At 46.3% G+C, this 20,562-nt stretch overlaps 7 protein-coding genes and 2 non-coding genes across 9 annotated transcripts; 3 read left to right on the top strand and 6 right to left on the bottom strand.

Moving 5' to 3' along the window:
• Nucleotides 1–382: 382 nt before the first annotated feature.
• JR316_0004321 (uncharacterized protein) lies at nt 383–2,939 on the bottom strand (the record flags this gene model as incomplete). Its single annotated transcript, XM_047890088.1, has 5 exons — nt 383–1,020; nt 1,263–1,312; nt 1,560–1,636; nt 1,736–1,794; nt 1,934–2,939. 5 exons carry the CDS (start codon nt 2,937–2,939, stop codon nt 383–385), a joined length of 1,830 nt encoding a protein of 609 aa, XP_047749849.1.
• Nucleotides 2,940–4,006: 1,067 nt separating this feature from the next.
• On the bottom strand, nt 4,007–5,790 carry JR316_0004320 (uncharacterized protein; the record flags this gene model as incomplete). The annotated part of the gene is made up of 5 exons (XM_047890087.1): nt 4,007–4,789; nt 4,898–5,013; nt 5,079–5,270; nt 5,333–5,510; nt 5,584–5,790. The coding sequence occupies 5 exons, from the start codon at nt 5,788–5,790 to the stop codon at nt 4,007–4,009; spliced, it is 1,476 nt and encodes a 491-aa protein (XP_047749848.1).
• A 1,811-nt stretch (nt 5,791–7,601) lies between these two features.
• Nucleotides 7,602–10,297, bottom strand: JR316_0004319 (uncharacterized protein; the record flags this gene model as incomplete). Its single annotated transcript, XM_047890086.1, has 4 exons — nt 7,602–8,432; nt 8,491–8,660; nt 8,714–9,979; nt 10,084–10,297. 4 exons carry the CDS (start codon nt 10,295–10,297, stop codon nt 7,602–7,604), a joined length of 2,481 nt encoding a protein of 826 aa, XP_047749847.1.
• Nucleotides 10,298–10,731: 434 nt separating this feature from the next.
• On the bottom strand, nt 10,732–13,042 carry JR316_0004318 (uncharacterized protein; the record flags this gene model as incomplete). Its single annotated transcript, XM_047890085.1, has 5 exons — nt 10,732–11,187; nt 11,475–11,579; nt 11,630–11,799; nt 11,852–12,742; nt 12,835–13,042. 5 exons carry the CDS (start codon nt 13,040–13,042, stop codon nt 10,732–10,734), a joined length of 1,830 nt encoding a protein of 609 aa, XP_047749846.1.
• Nucleotides 13,043–14,058: 1,016 nt separating this feature from the next.
• Nucleotides 14,059–14,850, bottom strand: JR316_0004317 (UPF0664 stress-induced protein C29B12.11c; the record flags this gene model as incomplete). The annotated part of the gene is made up of 3 exons (XM_047890084.1): nt 14,059–14,141; nt 14,223–14,496; nt 14,644–14,850. The coding sequence occupies 3 exons, from the start codon at nt 14,848–14,850 to the stop codon at nt 14,059–14,061; spliced, it is 564 nt and encodes a 187-aa protein (XP_047749845.1).
• Nucleotides 14,851–15,097: 247 nt separating this feature from the next.
• Nucleotides 15,098–15,181, top strand: JR316_0004316. The gene has a single exon. It is a non-coding gene; the product is annotated as a tRNA-Arg (tRNA).
• A 481-nt stretch (nt 15,182–15,662) lies between these two features.
• On the top strand, nt 15,663–17,771 carry JR316_0004315 (Cytochrome P450 monooxygenase 208; the record flags this gene model as incomplete). Its single annotated transcript, XM_047890083.1, has 10 exons — nt 15,663–15,885; nt 15,951–16,275; nt 16,329–16,477; nt 16,544–16,659; nt 16,721–16,855; nt 16,930–17,116; nt 17,173–17,254; nt 17,305–17,432; nt 17,513–17,645; nt 17,708–17,771. The coding sequence occupies 10 exons, from the start codon at nt 15,663–15,665 to the stop codon at nt 17,769–17,771; spliced, it is 1,542 nt and encodes a 513-aa protein (XP_047749844.1).
• A 130-nt stretch (nt 17,772–17,901) lies between these two features.
• Nucleotides 17,902–17,985, bottom strand: JR316_0004314. The gene has a single exon. It is a non-coding gene; the product is annotated as a tRNA-Arg (tRNA).
• A 272-nt stretch (nt 17,986–18,257) lies between these two features.
• Nucleotides 18,258–20,275, top strand: JR316_0004313 (Cytochrome P450 monooxygenase 208; the record flags this gene model as incomplete). Its single annotated transcript, XM_047890082.1, has 10 exons — nt 18,258–18,486; nt 18,541–18,865; nt 18,921–19,073; nt 19,126–19,237; nt 19,289–19,417; nt 19,472–19,658; nt 19,708–19,789; nt 19,842–19,969; nt 20,025–20,157; nt 20,209–20,275. 10 exons carry the CDS (start codon nt 18,258–18,260, stop codon nt 20,273–20,275), a joined length of 1,545 nt encoding a protein of 514 aa, XP_047749843.1.
• Nucleotides 20,276–20,562: the final 287 nt, after the last annotated feature.

Below are 20,562 nucleotides of genomic sequence, written 5' to 3'. Positions count from 1 at the left end.
AATACACGTGCCATGAACACGGACGAAATTGAGCTTTTAAGGGCTTTTGCTCGATCCTTCGAGAACCGAATGAAGAAACGATATTCAGAGAAATAATGATACTCTACAGCTAGGACTAATATTTGTATATATATTTCAGCCCTCGGATTTACTGAGAGGCCGGTGGCCGCCTATAATACTAGCTGGACCGTCACTGATGATCATAGCCATTTAGCATCAATGAGGGACCTTGGTATCCATTGAATACTGTATTCATACGGAAGGGAGGACAGTAGCGCTGGCATTCGACTTCGAGCTTTGTGGCTTATGCTTTGACAGAGAATGATTGTTTGATCCTTCATGGGTACCCAGACTAGTACTGATTGCTTTTCTCCCCATAGCACTAGGCTTTAACTCGCTTCGCCCTGGCGAGGAGCTCCTGCAGCCGCATGTTTTGTTTCTCTAAAGTATTTATCGTCCTATTTGCATACTTAGATAAGGAGACGATCTCCTTCTGCTGTACTCTGTTCTCTTCTTCCAGCACGTGGATCATAGCCCGGGACGCTTTCTCCGCTCGTTTCAAGGCAGTTATTTGATCGTCGCGCTCTTTTACCTGCGTCCTACCTAATGCTTGTAGTTTTTCATGGCCATGTGTCATAGTCTGGTTGTCCACGAGCGCTTTTTTTAATTGTGCATGAAGTACGTCCCTTTTATTCCTAATTCTGTTCAAAAGCGTCTGAAGGCGATCAATTTCTTCATGGCATGGACCGGAGTGCTGATTGCGAACAGTGTTGAGGTTTAATCGAGCATCATCCCTTTCCTGCTGTGTTTTTTCCAGAAGTGCCTTCAAATGCTCGATCTCCGTTGTGTCTATGGAGTGCTGATTTCCAACAGTGTTAAGGTTTAATCGAGCATCATCCCTTTCCTGCTGTGTTTTTTTCAGAAGTGCCTTCAATTGCTCGATCTCCGTTATGTCTATGGACTGCTCGGAGTTTGACTCAAGGCTCAAGAAAACCTTTCTGATGGTATCATCAGAATCTCCTATGTGTATGATAATATTCAACATAGTTGGAACTGTAGAACCGAGAGCGCATGGGTGAAATCAAGGACGTACCTTTTGGAACAATTTCAGAGCGACATTGCGGACACAGGAACCCACCAGACAGTGTTGCATTATGATTTCGATGTGATTGCAGGCAGCATTTACAAAAGATATGGCCTGAACGATACGTATCATGTAGGTCTATGATCAGCTGAGCCGAAACGCACAGTCGTGAGCATACCACAGGGCAGGCAACGACCATCTCCATCTTCAATGGCATCGAGACACACGCTACAGTCCATACTGTGTTCAACGCAGCACTGCAATCGAAATGATGCTTGAGAGATAGTGAAGGGCAGTGCAGAAGAAGCGCTGAGATCCCTACACGTGCATTTCTTGCATATTCTTACTTATATATGTATAATCCACCCCATGACTATTCTTACGTCAAGAGGTGATAGGACTTCCATTTCAGATAGATAGAGTCGCAGGGTTATTTTGATACGCATGAGGCCTGAGACGACGCACTACTACGTACTAGGGAACACAATTATTCGATATACCGAGCTTAGAATCGGACGATGCCATAGGCTTCTGCAACAACTTGAAAATTCCCTTGAATAAAAAAAATCAATACATCATTATTCCTTTCTGCAAAGGCCATCAATCGCAAATTCTCGAGAAATGAAGAAAAAAATGGGAAAAATAACTCACAATATATCTTCTGCTAGTCAATCGCCTCCAGGGCAGGCAACATACTCGTACATTAAACACTTCACAAACAAATACATAAAATTTAAAAGCAGGACAACGCAAACAATGTTCTTGTTCTTCCAGCAACAAAACAAATGTCAGAATTACGCTCACGAGAACAACAAGCAAACACACACACCTTTCTCTCTTTAAATTAACTGTATTGCGGCTTGCGCTCTTTGCAAATAAAGCCGCAGTAACTGCAGCTGAAGCGCGTGTAGTGGGTATTACTCCCCGTCCCAAGGAATCGGTGGACCCCGTTGCGTTCAGGAACGCAGTCTGGGACTACGTGCTTCTTGGGGTACGAGAACCCTGTGAAGCGGATATCGGTACCCCTCCTTAATGCTCTCTGTGCAGTAGAGGAGGAGGAGGTGGTGGTATTGATCCTTGGAGCGGAAGCGATGGTGATGTTGTCATTAGTGAGAGTGACGTCGACATTTAGATTGGTAGCGGTTGCATCTGCATCAGAAAAAGTACCGATAATAATAGCAGATAATCCTGAGTCGGAATCCAACGCAGAGTTGGTTACCAGGAGTTGTGTGTCAGAGTCGCTTGTGACAGTGTTGGTGGTGTTTGGACTCTGACAAACAGCTACGACAGTTGTCGATGTATCTGGGGCCCCGTCCACAAAATCACGTTCGATACAGCAGGATCCTCCAGAGTGACAAGCACTAGCACCCTCAGGTATACCATCATCTTCAGCTTTCTTATTCGAAAAAGGCACCTCTCCTTTCACACTCTTCGCGTCCCTATTCCCAATCTGCTCTTTCTCCTGCTTCTCCTGCTCCCGAAGAAGCACCCCAATATCATTCTTGAGCACCGCATTCTCATCTTGCAGAACCCTAACCACACACCTCAAATCTCCCAGCACCTCCTCAACCTCCCGCCGCCTCCCCTCCTCCTCAACGCGTCTCCTCGCCTCCACCTGTCGCAGACACGCGAGCTCCGCCTGGTAGTAGTGCATCTGCGCATCGAGATTGTCGAGTGCCTGCTTCAGCGCATTATCAAGGTACGCCTGCTGGTCACGCAGGAAGGCAAGCTGCTCTAGCGCGGCATCGCGTTCTTTATGGGCGGTGGCGAGTTTGAGATTAATTTGAGACTCTGTTATAGAATTGTTACTGTCGTGGGTGGTCCTTGACGAGGAGGAAGGGGCTGACGGGTCCATTTTAGGGTGTAAGTACACTTTACGTATACTCTCCGCGGACAATTCTAGAGGTCATATTATCCAATGTAGTCAATGAATACACAATAAATACATAATACAAAGGCAAAAAACGTACGTGGTCCCCGAACCTCCTCTCGACACTCTGGACATCGAAAGCCCCAAAACGTCTTGTTCTTTTTCCAAAGCGACAGAACACAATCTTCGCAGTTAATATGACCTATAGAAGTTCAAAAAAGGTAAAAAATAAGCGTATATAAAAAAACTCCTTTCGCAGGGCAGAGAAACGTAGGTATATGCGCAAGTGAGGTAGACGTACCACAAGGCAAACAGCGCGCTTTCCCGTTCTCGATAGTGTCAAGGCATATGGTGCAGTCCATGCTGCCCTTTCACCAACAATGCTCTCTTTTCCACCGTGATGATATAGGGCCAGGTGCGTGGCAAGAGGGTGGTCGTAGTGAGGAAATGGGGAACAGAAACGGAAGCGTAGTCGCTTTATGAATCTGACTCGCTCGGAAGACACGAAGTTCAACGTGAGAGAATGTGCTAGAAGTACACGTGAGCCAACGACACTTGTAGTTTACTTGGCCAAATGTCCAGGTTAAAATCATCCTAGTCCTGTTTACCTGCCGTCGCAACGAAATGAGTTGGGACAAACATAAATCTAAGACTCAACCACCGGTAGGAGCGGGTTTAGCATGAATATAATCGAAATTGTGCAATCCCTACGTAATAAGCTAGGATGATGAATTTCAGTTTGCAAAACTCAAACTTAGTGACTGTAAAGTGATTGCTTACAATGTTCTTTGTCAAAGTAAAGTAAAGACTCAAACCCTTGAGCAAAAAACCAAATAGAAATGGTACTTGAAGACTCGAAAATAAAGCCACGGAGAAGGCATACCCAATATCAATTAACCAAAAATCCAGTACATACAACAAATACCTATTAGAAACCATCAGTTTTCTACATAAACCCATCAAAAGAAACAAAGCACTTACAATTGAGCATTATATACAAAATAGCAGCTATACCCACACCCAATCTCAACCTCAACACCACAGCACAAAGCTCAAACAACCGCCCTCCTCTCCACCAGCCTCCCAACTTCTTTCAAATGCCCCATTCCACAAGCGCCGACCGTCCAGTCCCCCGGGTGCCGGTACTTGCGCGGCAGTCCACACCCGTCCACAGCGCACACACCCGGCCCACGCGCCCTTGCTTCTTTCTCCGCCCGCTCTTTTTCGCGTGCTTGCCGTTGCAGCTCTTCTTCAGAGGGTTTGCTGACGCTGTTGTCGTCGTCGACTTGCATTGCGGTAGAGTTTGAAGGGTTGATAGTTTCAGAGGTTGGAAGCACGGTATTGGGTTGAGTGGGTGGCGGTGGATGACGAGCGAGGGCGAGCTCAGGGATGGAGAACGTGATTCGCATGATAGGCACTTGCACCTCCTTCTTCACAACCATCTGCTTCCCATCTGCTTCTTTATCCACCTGCATATCTACATCCTCATGTTTCATCCCACCTTCACCATCCGCGGTGACTCCACCGTTTGCAGGTGCAGCGGTAATAGGCTCCACCGGGGGCAACGCGCGGATCGTCGATACCCAGCGATACATGACGGGCTTGACCTCTTCCACAGGCTCCGGCACGATTTCCATCGCATCCTCCTCATCTTCATCACCCTCGGCATCCTCTCCATCCTCTCCGTTTCCATTCTTTGATGCGGCGGCGGCGGCTGTTTTGACTTTGGGCGTGCGCGCGCCAGAGCCGGGCATTGGTGAGCGATCGTCGCCCGTGTTGTTGCGTTTATTTTTGGGCCGCGATTGCTTTTTGAGCAGACGGTTGATAGTTTCTGCCTGTAGGATGTAGATGGGTTAGTCGTATTCTTTCACAGAGGAGATATTGATGCGCGTGTAGACACGTATGGATGGAATGACAGAGGAATGCAAGAAATAAACGCGAACCTTTTCATCCTGCAACTTCTTCTCGCTGAGATTCTTCCGCTTTCTGGCAGTCTCCTCCCTTCGCAGAGCGAGTTCTGTCTCGTTGAGTGGCTGTTTCTTGCTCCTGGTACCTTCATCTGTAGAGTACACAAATGATTAGAGGTTCGGACACGATCGAATGAGTCCATCCGGCCACACTTACTCAAAGAAACATGGGAGGGGTCAACTACGCTCGCCAAGACAGCCTGGCGCGTCGTCATCGGCTTTGTACTGGGGCCAGCAGTGCCTGAGGGGGTGCCCGTGGAGCGCGAAGGCGCAGACTGTTCTTTCTCTTCCGAGTCGGAGTTGGACGTTGGGTCCTCGGATTCGACGTCGATATCTTGTATGACTTTAGCTGCATCCACGATTTCCAGTCAGCTTCGTGCGTGTAATAGGAATACATGGTTATATGCGTACTTTTAGCGCGCCGCCTGGGGGTACGCGTGAATACATAGTCATTTTCCTGGTCGTCAGGTGTGGCGGTCCCACCACTGTTGGAGGAGGTGTTGTTCGCGGGGAGCTTAAGTGTGATCTTTAGCCGAGGCTGGGGTACTACTGGCTCTTCTTCTTCTTCCTCTTCCTCCTCTTCAGCATCCTGTGTAAGAACAACCATGACAGTCAATCATCAAGAAGGCACCATCCAGGGAGCCCACAAAGACGAAACATACAGAGTCCTGCTCTTCACTCTCGGCATCTTCGTCTTCATCTCCTTCTTCGCCTTCTCCGTCCTCGTCGTCATTCTCGATGTCGACTTGCTCCTCCTCCTCTTCTTCGTCTTCTTCTTCTTCTTCTTCTTCTGGTTCAGACTCCATCTGCATGTCTGCGACCAAGGCAGCAGCAGCGACGGCGGCAGAGCGACGAGTACGAGGAGGCATTGCGGTGTCAGTGCAGGGAGGAAGGGAAGCACGGAAGAGCGGTCACGAAGAATCGAATGGAACCAAAGACAAACAGGTCCAAAGGGTGGAAGAGGCGAGTATTAAAAAGTTAACGTTAGCACATCATCAAAAAGAAGAAATTCCCATGCGCATATAAATTGGGTAGTGCCACCCACTCGTCCACGGGCGTTGGCAGTGTCAGGAATAGCACATCACTCACCACTGTCAGACCCCGACTCCTCGTCCTCCGAGAACACCATCTTCTTGCTTATCGGCATTGGAGATATCCTCGTGAGCTATGCGCTCTGTCTTGGCGAGTGTGCAATAGGCTTTCGACAAGGATTGGGAGAATAGACACCGGTGCAGGCGTTGAACGAGAGGGTGAGCGTTCGGCGCACTTCTTGTTTAGGAAATTCACGGACGTCGGATGCCTTTGCCAAGCATGTACAAGCACCACATAATGACTATCTCCGATCCGCGGATCGATGTCTCTTGTTTTCTTCCATCGTGCGCTGTCCGTTTTCCTTTCCCTCATTCGCTTCGTGTAACCCTGCTGCTGCAGCGACGCACGAGCAGTCAACTCTAGGATCTTCTCTACGTAACTGATATTACTGTCACTGGCTCAAACTACACCACTTTCCTCTTTTTGGCCTGGTGCTGCGTTCAGCTATCTCTGATGTTCAAGATGTGGAAATCACTTCTGGAACTTCGTCAAGGGAATCCGGAATTAACAAATACTGAAAAAAGTTTCTCCAAGTATTGCAGAAAATCTTTCGAATCCACGTAGGACCGTATGCAACTTCTCTATTTTGAAAGCTAGCACGCAGATATTTCGGGATTGAACCACTCGAAGGCTCCGAATTCATTTTCGCTGATTATCTGTCGTGATATATAAGTGCTGTCCGTCCTGCTGATGGTACAACTTGTGCCACATACACCTACGCCAAAACAACCTTTTCTTCAAATCGTAGTCCCATACTTTCCTCTCTCCTTTCCTCTTGTCCAACCTTCCATCAAGTACCTGTGGCAAACCCTGCAACTGCGAGTATAATCTGATGCCCCTTTCTGATAGGAAAAGTCAAAACTCTTGGGTTCCTCACGCCAGCGCTCCTCTATACAAGTTTTGATACTATACGCGCAGTTTCTGTGCGATTTCCACTGGCTAATGCACCTGGACAAAATCCGTACTCTTGATTTTTTACTTTTTATTCTTTTTACAGAGCTGTCAAGGTGGAACCCGGCGGCCGCCGGTCTAAAATATTCTGGGAAACACATCACAGCGGTGTTGTTTAGGTTGGCACTCATCTATGGGGAAATAGCTCCCCACTAGCCTATATATCATATCGCTCTTATATGTGATTTCTCTGTCCAGCCATCTTGGTCTTTTCTCATGCTGACCAGCTGTGGCTCTTTGGCATCAAACACACCCAGGAGTAACTTGCACATGGAGGATGCATGGACACGCGGGTCTGGTATGTGTGAGCCAGTGGTATTCACTGGGTCACTGTTGGGCCGCGTAATGCGCCCACCAATGTTAGTTACACGCGTGGTGTTGAATGAGGTTGCTTGGGGCATGTGCAGTGTGATGCAGGGACGATTCGATATTGATATTTTTTTAAAAACAGAAATGACGTTACAAAACGTTCAGGTTAATGGGTGCAACTACTTTTTCACTTGATATCTGAAAAATTTATACTTGGATGATGTTTCGTCCCGTCATCTTCAAGGGCACGTTTGGCTCGCCTCAAGTTGATAGATAGACCATCCGTGCGATTGACTGTAATAATTAACATTTTAGGGCCCTGTCTAGTCTACCCACTCTTTACATTTGCATCCGTCGCAAGACGCATGGGGTAGAAGTCCGCTTCATGGTGTTTTGGGAGTGCACGCCTCCATCTGGCAGGATTTTTCGGAGGGCGAGAATTTTGCTTGGGCGAAAGTAGACCAGCTGGAGTGACACCCCAAGGCTCCATCGAGTGAGCAATTTGGCGCAGATAATCGGACAACAACTTTTCGTTTGGATCATTTAGATCCTTCCGTATAGGGCTGGGATTTCCGACATGCCCTTGTAGAGAAAGATTTTCTTCATCAGGATCGTCTGATTCTTCCTCACTTTCGTTGTCGTTGTCGTCTTCGTCGTCTTTATTGGAATCTTCATCATCTTCGGCATCATCATCATCGTCGTCGTCGGGGTCATCCTCATCATCCGAGAACGCAGGTTTGCTGACCTCGGTTTCGACAACCTTAACCTTGGAGTTTTGGGCTTTTCGTTCTTCGTCTTCTTGCTCAGAAAGTACGTAAGGGGAGTTAAACAGATATCCGAGCTCGTGGAGAACCTTTTCCAGCTCAACTCTATCAAACTTTGTGAAGCGCCTGATCGAGCTAGGGTTACAGGCAATTTGCAAAGCCCACATCTTCACTTGGCCCCCGACCATCCCATTATCGCCTTTCGCTGCATCATCGAAGAGACTTTGCAGGAGCTGTTCAAGTTCTTCGCCTGATTTGCTGTGACGCGTGTATAGCAGGACTTGATAAAAGAGGACCCAGAAAAAGCTCTCCATGTCGTCAGATAGGGAATGAATAACAGGCTTCGAGGCGTTTGTGCTAGACAGAAGTCGGGCGGACATGAATGCCCAAGTTCCCTACAAGTAATATCTATTAGACAATATATATATATATAAGAAACATCCAAATTCTTACTGTTCTTGCTTTACGATTGATATTGGAGTTTCGTTGATTATGAAGAAGACACATATCCCAGTCAATGAGGATGCCGCGCAATTCGTGTGTCTTATCGTCCATGGTAATCATGATATTGCCTGCGCTTATATCCCGGTGTAACACACCGACTTTATATGCTTCCTGGGCAGCTGGCAAATGTTTAAAGTAGTGTTTTTATCGCAGAAAGCTAATGCACACTTACCATCGACTGCATCAGCGAGACATTTAAGGAGAACTTTGCACCAGGTGAAGGTTGATAAGTCTCGAGCAACAGTGTCCATAATAAGGCGATGGCAAACCATAGTTCCGATACGTTTATGCTGACCACTACGAGCGAAGGCGGAAACCCATCTCTGCGTTTTAGTTTCCGAACCTTCTACGTCGTCCCCCAGACGCATGGATGCGATATTTGGCACGTTTTTGGACTGGAGAAGTCGGTAGATATCTGCCTCTGGGGCACTACGCTCGGAGATATCATGCCACGAATCCTTGAAGAAGCACATCTTCGGTGCGACAGCGTCATCGAGATATGCCAGAGAACGTCTGGAGGCTCGCCCAAATGGCATGAGCGACGACTTTTTATAGATGGGAGGTGGAATAATGAAGGTTTCAACACGGCCTTGGGTCCGGTCCTCAATTTTGATGCGAAAAAATTGCGTCTGCGAGATGGGAATGTGATTGGAAGGGTGGGTTTTATGTTCAAATTTTGCACCTTCGTACCATGATTTGCGATGATATTTATTGAATGCGTTGGCGACGTGCGGGGGTAAACCATCTTTGATGGGTTGCACATTGGTATCGAACCCCCTCTGCCGAGGCGTGAGTTGGCCATAGCGTAGGTAAAATTCGAAGATGATGTAAGGATTTTTGGTGTAATCAAACCTGCTCGTTACAACAGCACCAGATCGATCCCAGTGTATGAATCGTGCATAATGGCCAAGGATCATCATGGAGAAAAAGTGGGTCCTGAAGGCCATCGACATGGTAGCACCAGCGTATGCAGCAATCTGTCCCCGTGTACGAATTGCAGGCTCGGTATCTATTTCAATATTGGAGATAGAATTCGAAAGGTCGTTTTTGAGCTTGACTACCGGTGACCCATCGAGTACTGCATCTTCCTGTGATATTTGCTCATCTTTCTTTTCCTTCGCAGAAACCACATTGCCATATATACTTGCATCGTGTGTTTCGTTACTTTCGCCAGAGCTGAAAATCTCGATTTTTCTGACCACAAACTCAGAATCTTCAGCGGCCATAGTGCCTTCATCAAATGGGTGGGCGAATGCATCGTGTGAGATATCGGACTTGAACACTCCATGAGTCTGGTGCAGAGCAAAGTTACAGGAGCCGGAAGCGATGCTCGGAAAGTCTTCTTCCCAGTATGTGGATATCTCAACGTTCATGGAACCGCAGGCATCGTCAGGACGCGTAAAATGTCCAAATCTAAGTTGTTGTTTTGTATCGGTACCTGTGACCCAACCATCAAGGGCGCAGACCTATTTATCAACCCAAACCAGTTAGCTCTACACATAAGATCTGCACTGGAAATGCTTACATGTTTACTAAACGTACGGCCCTCTGTATTCTGCTGGTGCGTTGATGACTCTGATATGATGCATTGTACTCTGTTTGCACTTGGTTGTTGCTCCTTGTAGTTCAGTGGTGTATCTGCGTTCCATGATAGGAACTCCTCCAAAAAGCGTTCTGGCATCATCCCAACAAGATATTTGCCTTTCAAAAGCTGCCCAAGAGCATCATACGTTCCATCGTCAACTTGGTGGCCCATAGAATGCACTAATTGGTAAAAGTGTCGGAATACCAGAGGTCTATGATATATGATGACAATAGTTTGTGTTCAACTTTAATAGTCCCGCGTGCGTGAAGGCATACCAAATTTATTCGTTCCCACGCTCAGGAGTCACCTCTTCATGATCAACTTCCGAAGATGTCATTTGTCACTTTGCATCGGGTCTATCTGCTTGTCATTTTACATTCCAAATTTTTTGCCGGACACAATGTACATATGCGATGATAAATGCAATCAAATTAAGAGCGTTTACAATTCATTTATAAAGTGTCTACTTCAATATCCCCGACCGTGACCCCAGCGCTCCGCACGGTCAGAAGCAAATCAAAATCCCAATTGCAAGATGAATTTAAAGATGAAATATAAGAAGCTAACATATGCAAGATAAAATGACTCCTCGATACGTAACATTGTCAAGAAACTGGGCGATGTTTTTTTAACGCCTTATTATCCTCCTCCGTGTCTTCGAAAGGGCGCTTGGCGCTTCCGGAGCGGCAAGGTAGACCATTCATGCGATTGAACATGGAAGATGTGATTTTAGAGACATGTCTTGATTGCGCCAATTCGGTGTCATTCTGATTTTTTACAAACCACATGTGGTAAAAATCCACGCCAGAGTGTTCAGGGAGTGCCGGTCTCCATTCATCAGGGTTTTTTGGAGGATGAGAATTTAGGTCGGGCGAAAGTAAACCAGTCGGTGTGACACCTAATGGCTCCATAGTTCTTGCAGCTCTACGAAGATATTTAGACAGCCATTTCTCGTCAGGGTCATCCAAATTCTTCATAGCCTTGACAGGAATTTCGTCGATTTCATCACTGCTCGAATTGGATTCTTCGTCGTGGTAGGTAGGGGTGGCATTTTTTGTTGACTTGGAGAGTTAGCGCTCTTGTTTCTTAGCTTGCTTGGCTAAAAGAGCGTAAGGGGCGTAGAAGACAGAACCGAGTATGTGCAGGACTTCTGGCAGTTCGGGTTTCGCAAATTTGGTGAGATCGCTACTGACCATGTCATTCCGACAACTGCTTAATATCCACGACTTGGCCTTTCCTCCTACCACGTATTGTCAGATGTGGCAGCGTCGTTAAAGAGACTGTTTAAGAGTCGATAAAGTTCGGCATCTTTTGTGTCATGACGGGTATATCAAAAGATCTGATAGACTAAGACCCAGAAAACAGACTCCATGTCGTCCGAAAGTGAGTGAATGACAGGTATTGACGACTTTGCACTCTTCAAAAGCCGGGCGGAAATGAATGCCCACGTGCCCTATTTCTCATTTTCAGGAAATACAGAAAAATAGTCAAAGAGACGCTTACAGTTCTTGCAGTGCGATTAACGCCAACGTTTCGTTGTTTCAACAGAAGGCACATGTCCCAGTCGATAAGAATGCCGCGTAATTCGTGAGTCTTCTCATCCACAGTTATCATGATATTGCCGGCGCTGATATCCCGATGCAGCACTTTAGCTTTATACGCTGCCTGGGAAGCTGATGAATGGTCACTAATAGGAGTTATAATGGTAATTAACAACGCACACACCATCGATTGCATCAGCAAGACACTTGAGGAGGACTTTGCACCAAGTAAACGTTGATAGATCACGAGCAACGGTGTCCATCACAAGACGATGGCAAACCATGGCCCCGAGATGTTTGTATCGACCACTGTGAGATAAAAGATAGAACCATTTCTGTGTCTCTGTCTCGAGATCAACAACATCATCTCCGAGACGCATGGAAGCTATATTTGGGACATTTTTGGATTGAAGACGCCGATAAATATCTGCCTCCGGAGCAGAACGTAGAGAGACTTCTTGCCAGGAATCTTTGAGAAAACACATTTTTGGCGCGTTGGGGTCATCAAAATACGCCAAGCATCGCCTGGAAGCACGAGCAAACGGAATGACGTACGAGTGTTTGTAGGCAGGGGCTGGGATAATAAAGCTATCGACGCGACCCTGAGTGCGATCCTCAATCCGAATACGGAAGAAAAGCATATCCGAGGCAGAAATGCAATTTGAGGGATCTAATTTATGACTGTATTTGGCACCCTGGTACCATGACAAGTGATAATATGCATTGAAGGCATTTGCGACGCGTTGAGGAAGACCCGCCTTCAGAGGTTCTACATTAGTGTCAAATCCCCTCTGTCGGGGGGTGAGTTGGCCAAAGCGGAGATAGAATTCGAACACGATGTGAGGGTTGACAGTGTAATCAAACCTCCTCGTAACAATGGCCCCACGTCGATCCCAGCGTATAAACCGTGCATACTGGCCTAGAATTAGCATCGAGAAAAAGTGGGTCCTAAATGCCATAGACAAGGCAACGCCGGCGTATGCAGCGATCTGACCGCGAATATGATTTCCGATTTGAGTTTGTGTTTCGACCGGTTTTAGAAGGCTTTCTGAAATGGTTGCCTCCGTTTCGCGGACTGTTGGCGTGTTTCAACGTCGAGCTTAGCAGACGCATTAGAATCAGTGGAAAGCGGTGATGTCCCCACATTGCCAACCAAATCCGAATTACAGTCACCGGTGGCAGGTGAGGAAGCAACAGGACTAAGTTTCTCTTTGTCGATAATCTCAACGATTTCGGGGCCTTCGTCGAGATGGTGGGCAAAAGCGTCATGAGATATATCGCTCTTGAACACTTCATGGGTTTGCTGAAGAGAGAATGTGCATGAACTGGTAACTGTAAAATCATCTTCCCAATATGTAGAGACATCTACGTTCATTGTGTCCAAATCTGAGTTTCTGTTTGGTGTCTGTATCTGTAACCCAACTGTCAAGGGCACTAACCTACATCAACAAAACAGCGATTTCAGTTAGCTGACGCATAATAAAGACAAGTATGAAAATATTTACAAATTTACCATACATGTGGCTTTCCTTTTGTTGCGCCTGTGTTGGTGGCACAGATGTCAGAGATTGCATTCTGGTTGGTTCTGGGCATCGTTCCGTGTAGAAAAGGGGTGTATTCGAGTTCCAAGGTAGGAAAGTTTCCATAAAACCACAGGGATCCATCCCAACAAGATAATGACCCCTAGTTTCTGCCCCAAGGGCGTCGTACGCCTCGTCGGAGAGTGAGGCCCCCATCTCGTGGTCTTCTTGAGTAGCAGATTAAAAAAACCAAAGGAGTTGGTTGAACAGGAGATGGATTATTATTTTAACAGTAGTACCGTGGCGGATGTTTTCTTCAGGAAAAGGTAGTTCTTAAGCATGAGATCTGAGAGTCCTCCATGGTAGTAGTCAAACTTGTTGAGCCAAACTCAACCGCCACTTTGCCCCAATTAATTCGTTCTCACGCTCACGGGTTGTCCATGTCATCATTTGCCACTTGCGATCAAAAGAATGGCTTAATAGTCACCTACTCAGGTCATATCTCATCCACGATGATCAATACATAAATTTCTAATGATACTATGATCATCAACGTGTGCGTTTTGGTGGTATCAACACTATTTTTAATTCTCTATGACAAGTACATGACACGGACACATCGGAACCCGAAACTGCATAATATACTGCGATGATCATGGAAAATGCACATTAATCTGCTGGCGCTCCACGAGTTTCTTCGACTGAGATGATAGGAGGTCAGAACTTAGAACAGTGTCAAAAACATTGTTTCCAGCTTCGTCTGTCCAAACCATACATTAGTTAGTATCGATACATCCCAAACAATCCACTATTGAACTATGGTAGGGTAATAAATTGTTCGTGCGTTAAAAGTGAATCCTACGTGGTCAAATTAAGCGTAGCTTGGAGGATTCTCGACAGGAATTCCTCCAACCATTGATACTGTACTTGATTCCGCGGGCATTGTGTACGTAGCTATTGAGATTTGTTATCGTCAGCACCAAAGTCGCATAGCTGAGTACTATCTATGAGGAAATGGAAAGAAGAAATACTCACGTAGCCCTTCCTCGTCTTCCTGGATCTGCCTCTTCATATATATCGCCCGCTCCCTTGACTTCTCCAACAAACTAACAAACTCAAACATTGCACGATCTTTGAATCGCACTTCTACAGTCGTCCCTTCTGTCAGCCCGCCTTCTGCAGAGGGCTTTACTTGAAATGTAAGGTAGTTTGCACCAAAGGTGGGTTGCTCGAACCGCGTTGACAGGATTGCGTGTAGCGGGACAGATAACGACTCAAACGAGGAATTGGCATCAGTGACAAATATGAACTGTATCGACAAGAAAAATCAAGGAGAGGGTAAGCAAAAGAGGGTTTGTCAGTCAGTTAAGCCGTCGTTGGCACATAGCGAGAGTACGCTAGTTCCGGCGCATGCAAAGCATTCGCTGGCTACTGCGCCTGGGACTAAGACACTCACCCGTTGATCGGTCAGCCACAACCTCCCGGTTGCCTTCATTTTCTTCGCGCCACCACTTCTTCCCGCAGTCGACGATGGTCCTACCGGTGGAGTATCTAGGATAGTGAGCGACACGTCGACCCCCGAATCCACAGTCGTAATCGTCATTTCGTTGGGTAGTGGTACCGGTGCGCGGTGAGAAGAAAGCATTGCCCAATTGAGTGCCATGTTGAAGACGCTATATGGTGTGTGTTGTTAAGCTGTGATTATGGTGGTGGTGGTTTGAGTGAGAGGACAAGATCATATCATGACGACCCCAGGCGTCTGAGTTGAAGATCATCAATCATCGTGGCCACAGCATTCGGCATCATCGACTTCCTATTTGGGTTAATTGATCATGTCAGGCGATCGGATCTGGTTACTGGCCCGAGGATATGCTTGGCTCTGATTGCAACATACGAGAATACATCAATGTGGCTACCTAGCGCAATGGTAGCGCGTTTGGCTTCGATTGCTGAATGGCACCAAAAGGTTGCAGGTTCGAGTCCTGCGGTGGTCATTTTTGATGTTTATGGTGTCCCCTGCCGAGTCTCTGATCATCAATGTTTGGTCTTGTTGTTTTGCTATATTGTGACGATGGTTTTCAACGCGAGAGCTCCCAGTACAACTACATTGTGGAACATCTTTAAAACCCCTCTTACATTGGGTGGATCTCGCTGCACACACCTACTGTATTGCGCTGGCCTTCTTCCCACTATTGTCAACGGATTCAACGAAACCCCCTGTCATACGTTTACACCTCCGTTGTGGTGTCATGCTGTGATAGCCCTCTTCCATGAAAGTTTGCTAGACTTGCTATTTTTGATCTATCAGCTGCTTCTCCAGTCTGACCAGTGTTGGTAATAGTTACACACAGAGAAGTTTGTCACTCAAACTCCCCATGAGCCAGTGGATTATATATAAGCTGCATTATTCTCATAGTCCCGAGCAGCCCACGACGCTCTTGCTTTTTGGATCCCCCACAGTGACTGACACCGCCAATGCAAGACGGGTGGATTAACTCTCTGGGAATATCTCCTAGCGCTCTGCTGCTAGGGCTTGCTGTTTATTATGGCTGTCTCTGGCTTTTTCTGAAGTATCGACTGAGGTTGAGAGGCATTCGCCTCCCTCCTGGGCCGACCGGCAGCTTTATTGCGGGTAACCTTACACAGATACCAAAGGTAGAACCATGGCTGACTTACACATCCTGGTCAAAAATCTACGGTGAGCTTCTTGATCCCTGCTACGTCATTTCGAGAATCGAAGGCTAAACGTTATCTGACATCTAGGTCCCATTGTCTATTACCGCGTATTCAACAATAAAACTATAATTCTTAACTCCGCAAAGGCAACCATAGACCTGCTAGAGTCTCGATCGACCATATATTCCGAGCGTCCGACCAGCTGGATGTCAGGAGAACTTGCAAAGAGAAAATATGGTGTTTTCTCTACATCGTTCTCTGATCCCCGTCATAAAAGCATGCGGAAACTGCTGCAGCAGGGGCTGAACTCCAGGGCGGCTAAGAGTTACCGGCCAATTCAAATGGAAGAGACGTTGGTGCTTCTTCGCGGCTTGAAAGACAATCCGACAGAATTTGCAGCACACATCCGCAGGTCAGTTGTCTTCAACGTTGTGACTTCATTCAATAATTGTCGCGGAACTATAGGAATGCAGTAGCGGTCATCATGAAAGTCGCATACGGATACCAGGTAGAATCTAACGACGATAGAATGGTTAGGTATTTGGAAGATGCATTCACTATCAGCGCATCCATGAATGTGCCTGGTAAATACTGGGTTGAATTTTTCCCAATACGTAAGTGCCCCTTATTTAATTAGGGCTCTCTGTTGGATCAGGACTAAAGACGTCGTGTTTCTGTAGTAAGATTCCTCCCAGAGTGGTTCCCCGGTGCTGGTTTCAAAAGGTTGGCGCGTGAGCTCGGAAAAACTTCCAGCCGCGTAGAAAGCATTCCTTTCCAATGGACGTTGGAAAACATGGTTTGGCCACATTACTATCGATTACTGTTTCGATTATTCTGATTCTCGACATAATCAATAGGCGAAGGGCGACTTCATCGAATCGTTCACCTCGAAGCATCTCCACATAGAAGATGGACAACTCCCAACAGACCGAGCTCTATTAGAGGAAATTAAATGGTGTTCTGCTGCATTGTACATCGGCGGTGGAGACACGGTTAGTCCTTTGACTTCTTCGTTATCGTCAAGTATAATTATTACTCAAACTCAACAATCTCTGGCTCGATGCAGACCGTCTCTGCACTGACAACATTCTTCTTAATTATGTCACTCTATCCCGATGTTCAGAAGCGAGCGCAGAAGGATGTCGACGAGGTGGCACCTGATAGACTTCCAACTCTCGATGACTTCGAGTCCCTTCCGTATATCAGAGCGATGATCAAGGAGATTCTACGGTGGGCACCTGTGGCCCCACTCGGTATGTATATCGTGTATATGTCGATTTCTTTGAGCTGGATGACCAACGTGACATAGGTATTCCGCATAAAGCAATGGTGGATGACATCTACGAAAACTATTTCGTACCCAAAGGTACTAGAGTAATAGGCAATATATGGTAAGATTTAGAAGAAAATACTTCATTGTCATAGCTTGATCCACCGCCAGGGCAATTACACACGACGAAGATTTATATCCTAATCCCCATATCTTTGATCCTACACGCCACTTGGGGGACTCGCCCCAGGCTGATCCTTTTAAGTTTGTCTTCGGGTTTGGGAGGAGATTTTGCCCAGGTGAGATATTTTTGAGCGTCACATAAACCCCTATTACGGTAGATCCTCGCTGCGTTGGTCTGACTTGCATATACTCTCAGGGGCACATCTGGCAGAGATGTCGCTATTCCTGAACATATCAAACATATTAGCTGCATTCGACATTTCAAAACCTTTGGACAAGAATGGAGTAACTATCGAGCCTTCCATTGCCTGGACTACAGGTATCACAAGGTCAGATAACATTAATTACTTCATAATTGACGACCTCTCCTGATCCACTGGTAAACATATAGCCATCTCAAGCCCTTTGATTGCCAAATCATACCTCGTCCTAAAAATGTTCTCCTTGAAATATGAGTACAGGCATGTCATTATTCGTGATATCCCAAAATATACGACGGCGGACATTGTGGAGCGCTTCAGATAAGTGACAGAATGTTGTCAAGGGTAGACAACCGAAGAATTGGAAGTATCAGGATCGAAAAAATGACCACCGCAGGACTCGAACCTGCAACCTTTTGGTGCCATTCAGCAATCGAAGCCAAACGCGCTACCATTGCGCTAGGTAGCCATGACAGGAATTACAAAGTGCAACATCCGCGACGGTCAGCATTTTGAAGTCCACCTCTAAGCCGGGGCTATTTTTGCAATTTGAATCGACTAAAAAAATACATAAATCCTGAGATCGGCTTATTACAACGGCGAAGTATTAGGAGAATTAGTGGATGAGGTGGTAGAAATCAGGAAGGGAGGTTTCGAGATAGTTTATAAGCTGCGGTCCTGATATACCTACCTTCTCACCAACTGCATCGTCCCCTCCAAATTCTTTTCATCTGCTTGAAAATGATCGATACTACAATTGCGGTGGAAACATTTCTCTGGACGACTAGCATCGTAATTTTTGTTGGCTTTATCCTGTACACAACGCTTTGGCTAGGACGTCAATCAACCCTTGCTGTCAAGGGTGTGAGGCTGCCACCAGGACCAAATCCAAGGTTAATAACGGGAAATTTACAGCAGCTACCGAAGTCCGATCATTGGCTTGAGTTCACTTCTTGGGCGAAAACCTATGGTAAACTAAAATATCCCATTGGACAATGTAGTGACTGAGCGTGTCTATACACAGGCCCAGTCACTTATTTCCGAGTGTTCCACAGTAAAACAATCATTCTTAACTCACTCAAAGCAGCAGCGGATCTCCTAGACTCCCGCTCATCCATCTACTCAGATAGGCCAATCATGTGGATGGCTGGTGAACTGGCTGGTCAGAAATCGATGATTTTCATGACCCGATTCTCGAATCCCTCCTTCAAGTCTTTGAGACGACTTCTACAGGACGGTCTCAATGCACGGGCTTCTAGGACTTATCGACCTATTCAGATGCGGGAGGTGCAGGTGCTTCTTCAAGGTCTGATGGATTACCCTGAGGCATTTTTCACTCATATAAGAAGGTATTGTTTGACCCATTTTGTTAAAAAGAGCCTATTCAACTACCTTCGCATTTAGGAATGCAGTAGCTGTAATCCTGAAAGTCGCGTATGGATACCAGGTTGAATCGAACGGTGATGAATTTGTTGGAGCAGTTGATCAAGGCCTGAAAAGGAACGCGGAATTGAATGCCCCGGGAAAATACTGGGTCGAATTCTTCCCTTTTTGCAAGTCGCATCGTTTCCTTAGGAGTCCAAATCATGACCGCGTTTATGACAGTGAGATTTGTGCCGGCCTGGATGCCTGGTGCAGGATTCAAAAAGGTTGCGCACGAGACTGGAAAAAGTTGGGCACAAGTCAACCAGGCCCCGTTCGAGTGGTCCAGAAAACAAATAGTGAGTAATCCATCTAATTTCTAAGGAGACGTCAGTTAAAGTCATATTCAGGCTACAGGCGACTTTGTAGAGTCTTTTACCTCACGCCACCTCCTTTCGGATGTGGGAAATGATGAAGGTCAGGCCTACGACAATGTTAAATGGGCGGCGGCATCTCTCTATGTTGGTGGAGCAGATACAGTGAGTTATCAACGCATCGAAAATGGGAAAAATGCACCACTTACACAACGATAGACCGTTTCTGCTTTGACGAGCTTTTTCCTTGCCATGATGATGCATCCAGAAGTACAGAAGAAAGCTCAGGCTGATATCGATAAAATTGCTCCTAATCGACTCCCAACATTTGATGACTATGACGCGCTTCCATACATCCGAGCGATTATCAAAGAGGTCTTGCGTTGGGCGCCCGTTGTTCCATTAGGTGTGTCCTGCAAAAGTGTCATTACATATTGACGCTGAAAGGTTCCCAGGTCTATTCCACCGGGTAATGGAAGATGACATCTATGAAGAGTATTTCATTCCAAAAGGCAGTAAAATCATCGCGAATGTGTGGTAGGTGTATCTTGAAAAATCCTGGCACTTCAACTTGTCAATGGGTCCCCAGGGCTATGGCACACGACAAAGAAATGTATCCTGATCCTTCCCGATTCGATCCTTCCCGCCATTTAGGCAATTCACCCCAACAAGACCCTACGAAGTTCGCATTTGGTTTTGGAAGAAGAGTTTGTCCAGGTCCGTCGCCATGCCCGGGTTGCTAAGATAGAATTGAGCTCAAACATACCGCTAGGTGCCCACTTCGCAGAGATGTCACTATTTTTCAGTATATCCAGCATCTTAGCCGTTTTCGATATTTCGAAACCTCTTGACAGTAACGGATTGCCAGAAGAGCCTGTCATAGCTTGGTCCACTGGTGTTATAAGGTCAGGTTGTTGATTGGGTTAGGTATCATTATTACTCATGGCATCATGTAGACACTTGAAGCCATTCCGCTGCCATATTAAACCGCGCTCACAGGAGCATGTTGCCTACTTGGGTTGACGAGACTTCAATGTGAAGGAGAATAACGACACGAATAGATACCTAAAAGCACTAGTACCCTTGAAATTTTTTCAGTTGAACTTTTAACGTTGCAAAAATGAGGAATTGAATACCGATGGGTGTGTGTTTAACTTGCATCACCAAACGCAAGGAATTGATACGGATCACAGACTAGAAGTTTTCGGTGTATATGTCAGAACAAAGCAAAATCTATCACCCGTACCCTTGCTAACATAGATCTGATTGCTAAATCAATAGCGGTAGAATATAATATCCACCAGCTTTTA

The sequence above is a fragment of the Psilocybe cubensis genome, chromosome 4, assembly GCF_017499595.1.
Source record: "Psilocybe cubensis strain MGC-MH-2018 chromosome 4, whole genome shotgun sequence".
NCBI classification, from domain to species: Eukaryota; Fungi; Basidiomycota; class Agaricomycetes; order Agaricales; family Agrocybaceae; genus Psilocybe; species Psilocybe cubensis.
Note: the sequence above shows the minus strand (reverse complement) of the source record. Positions and strands in the feature narration are given on the sequence as shown.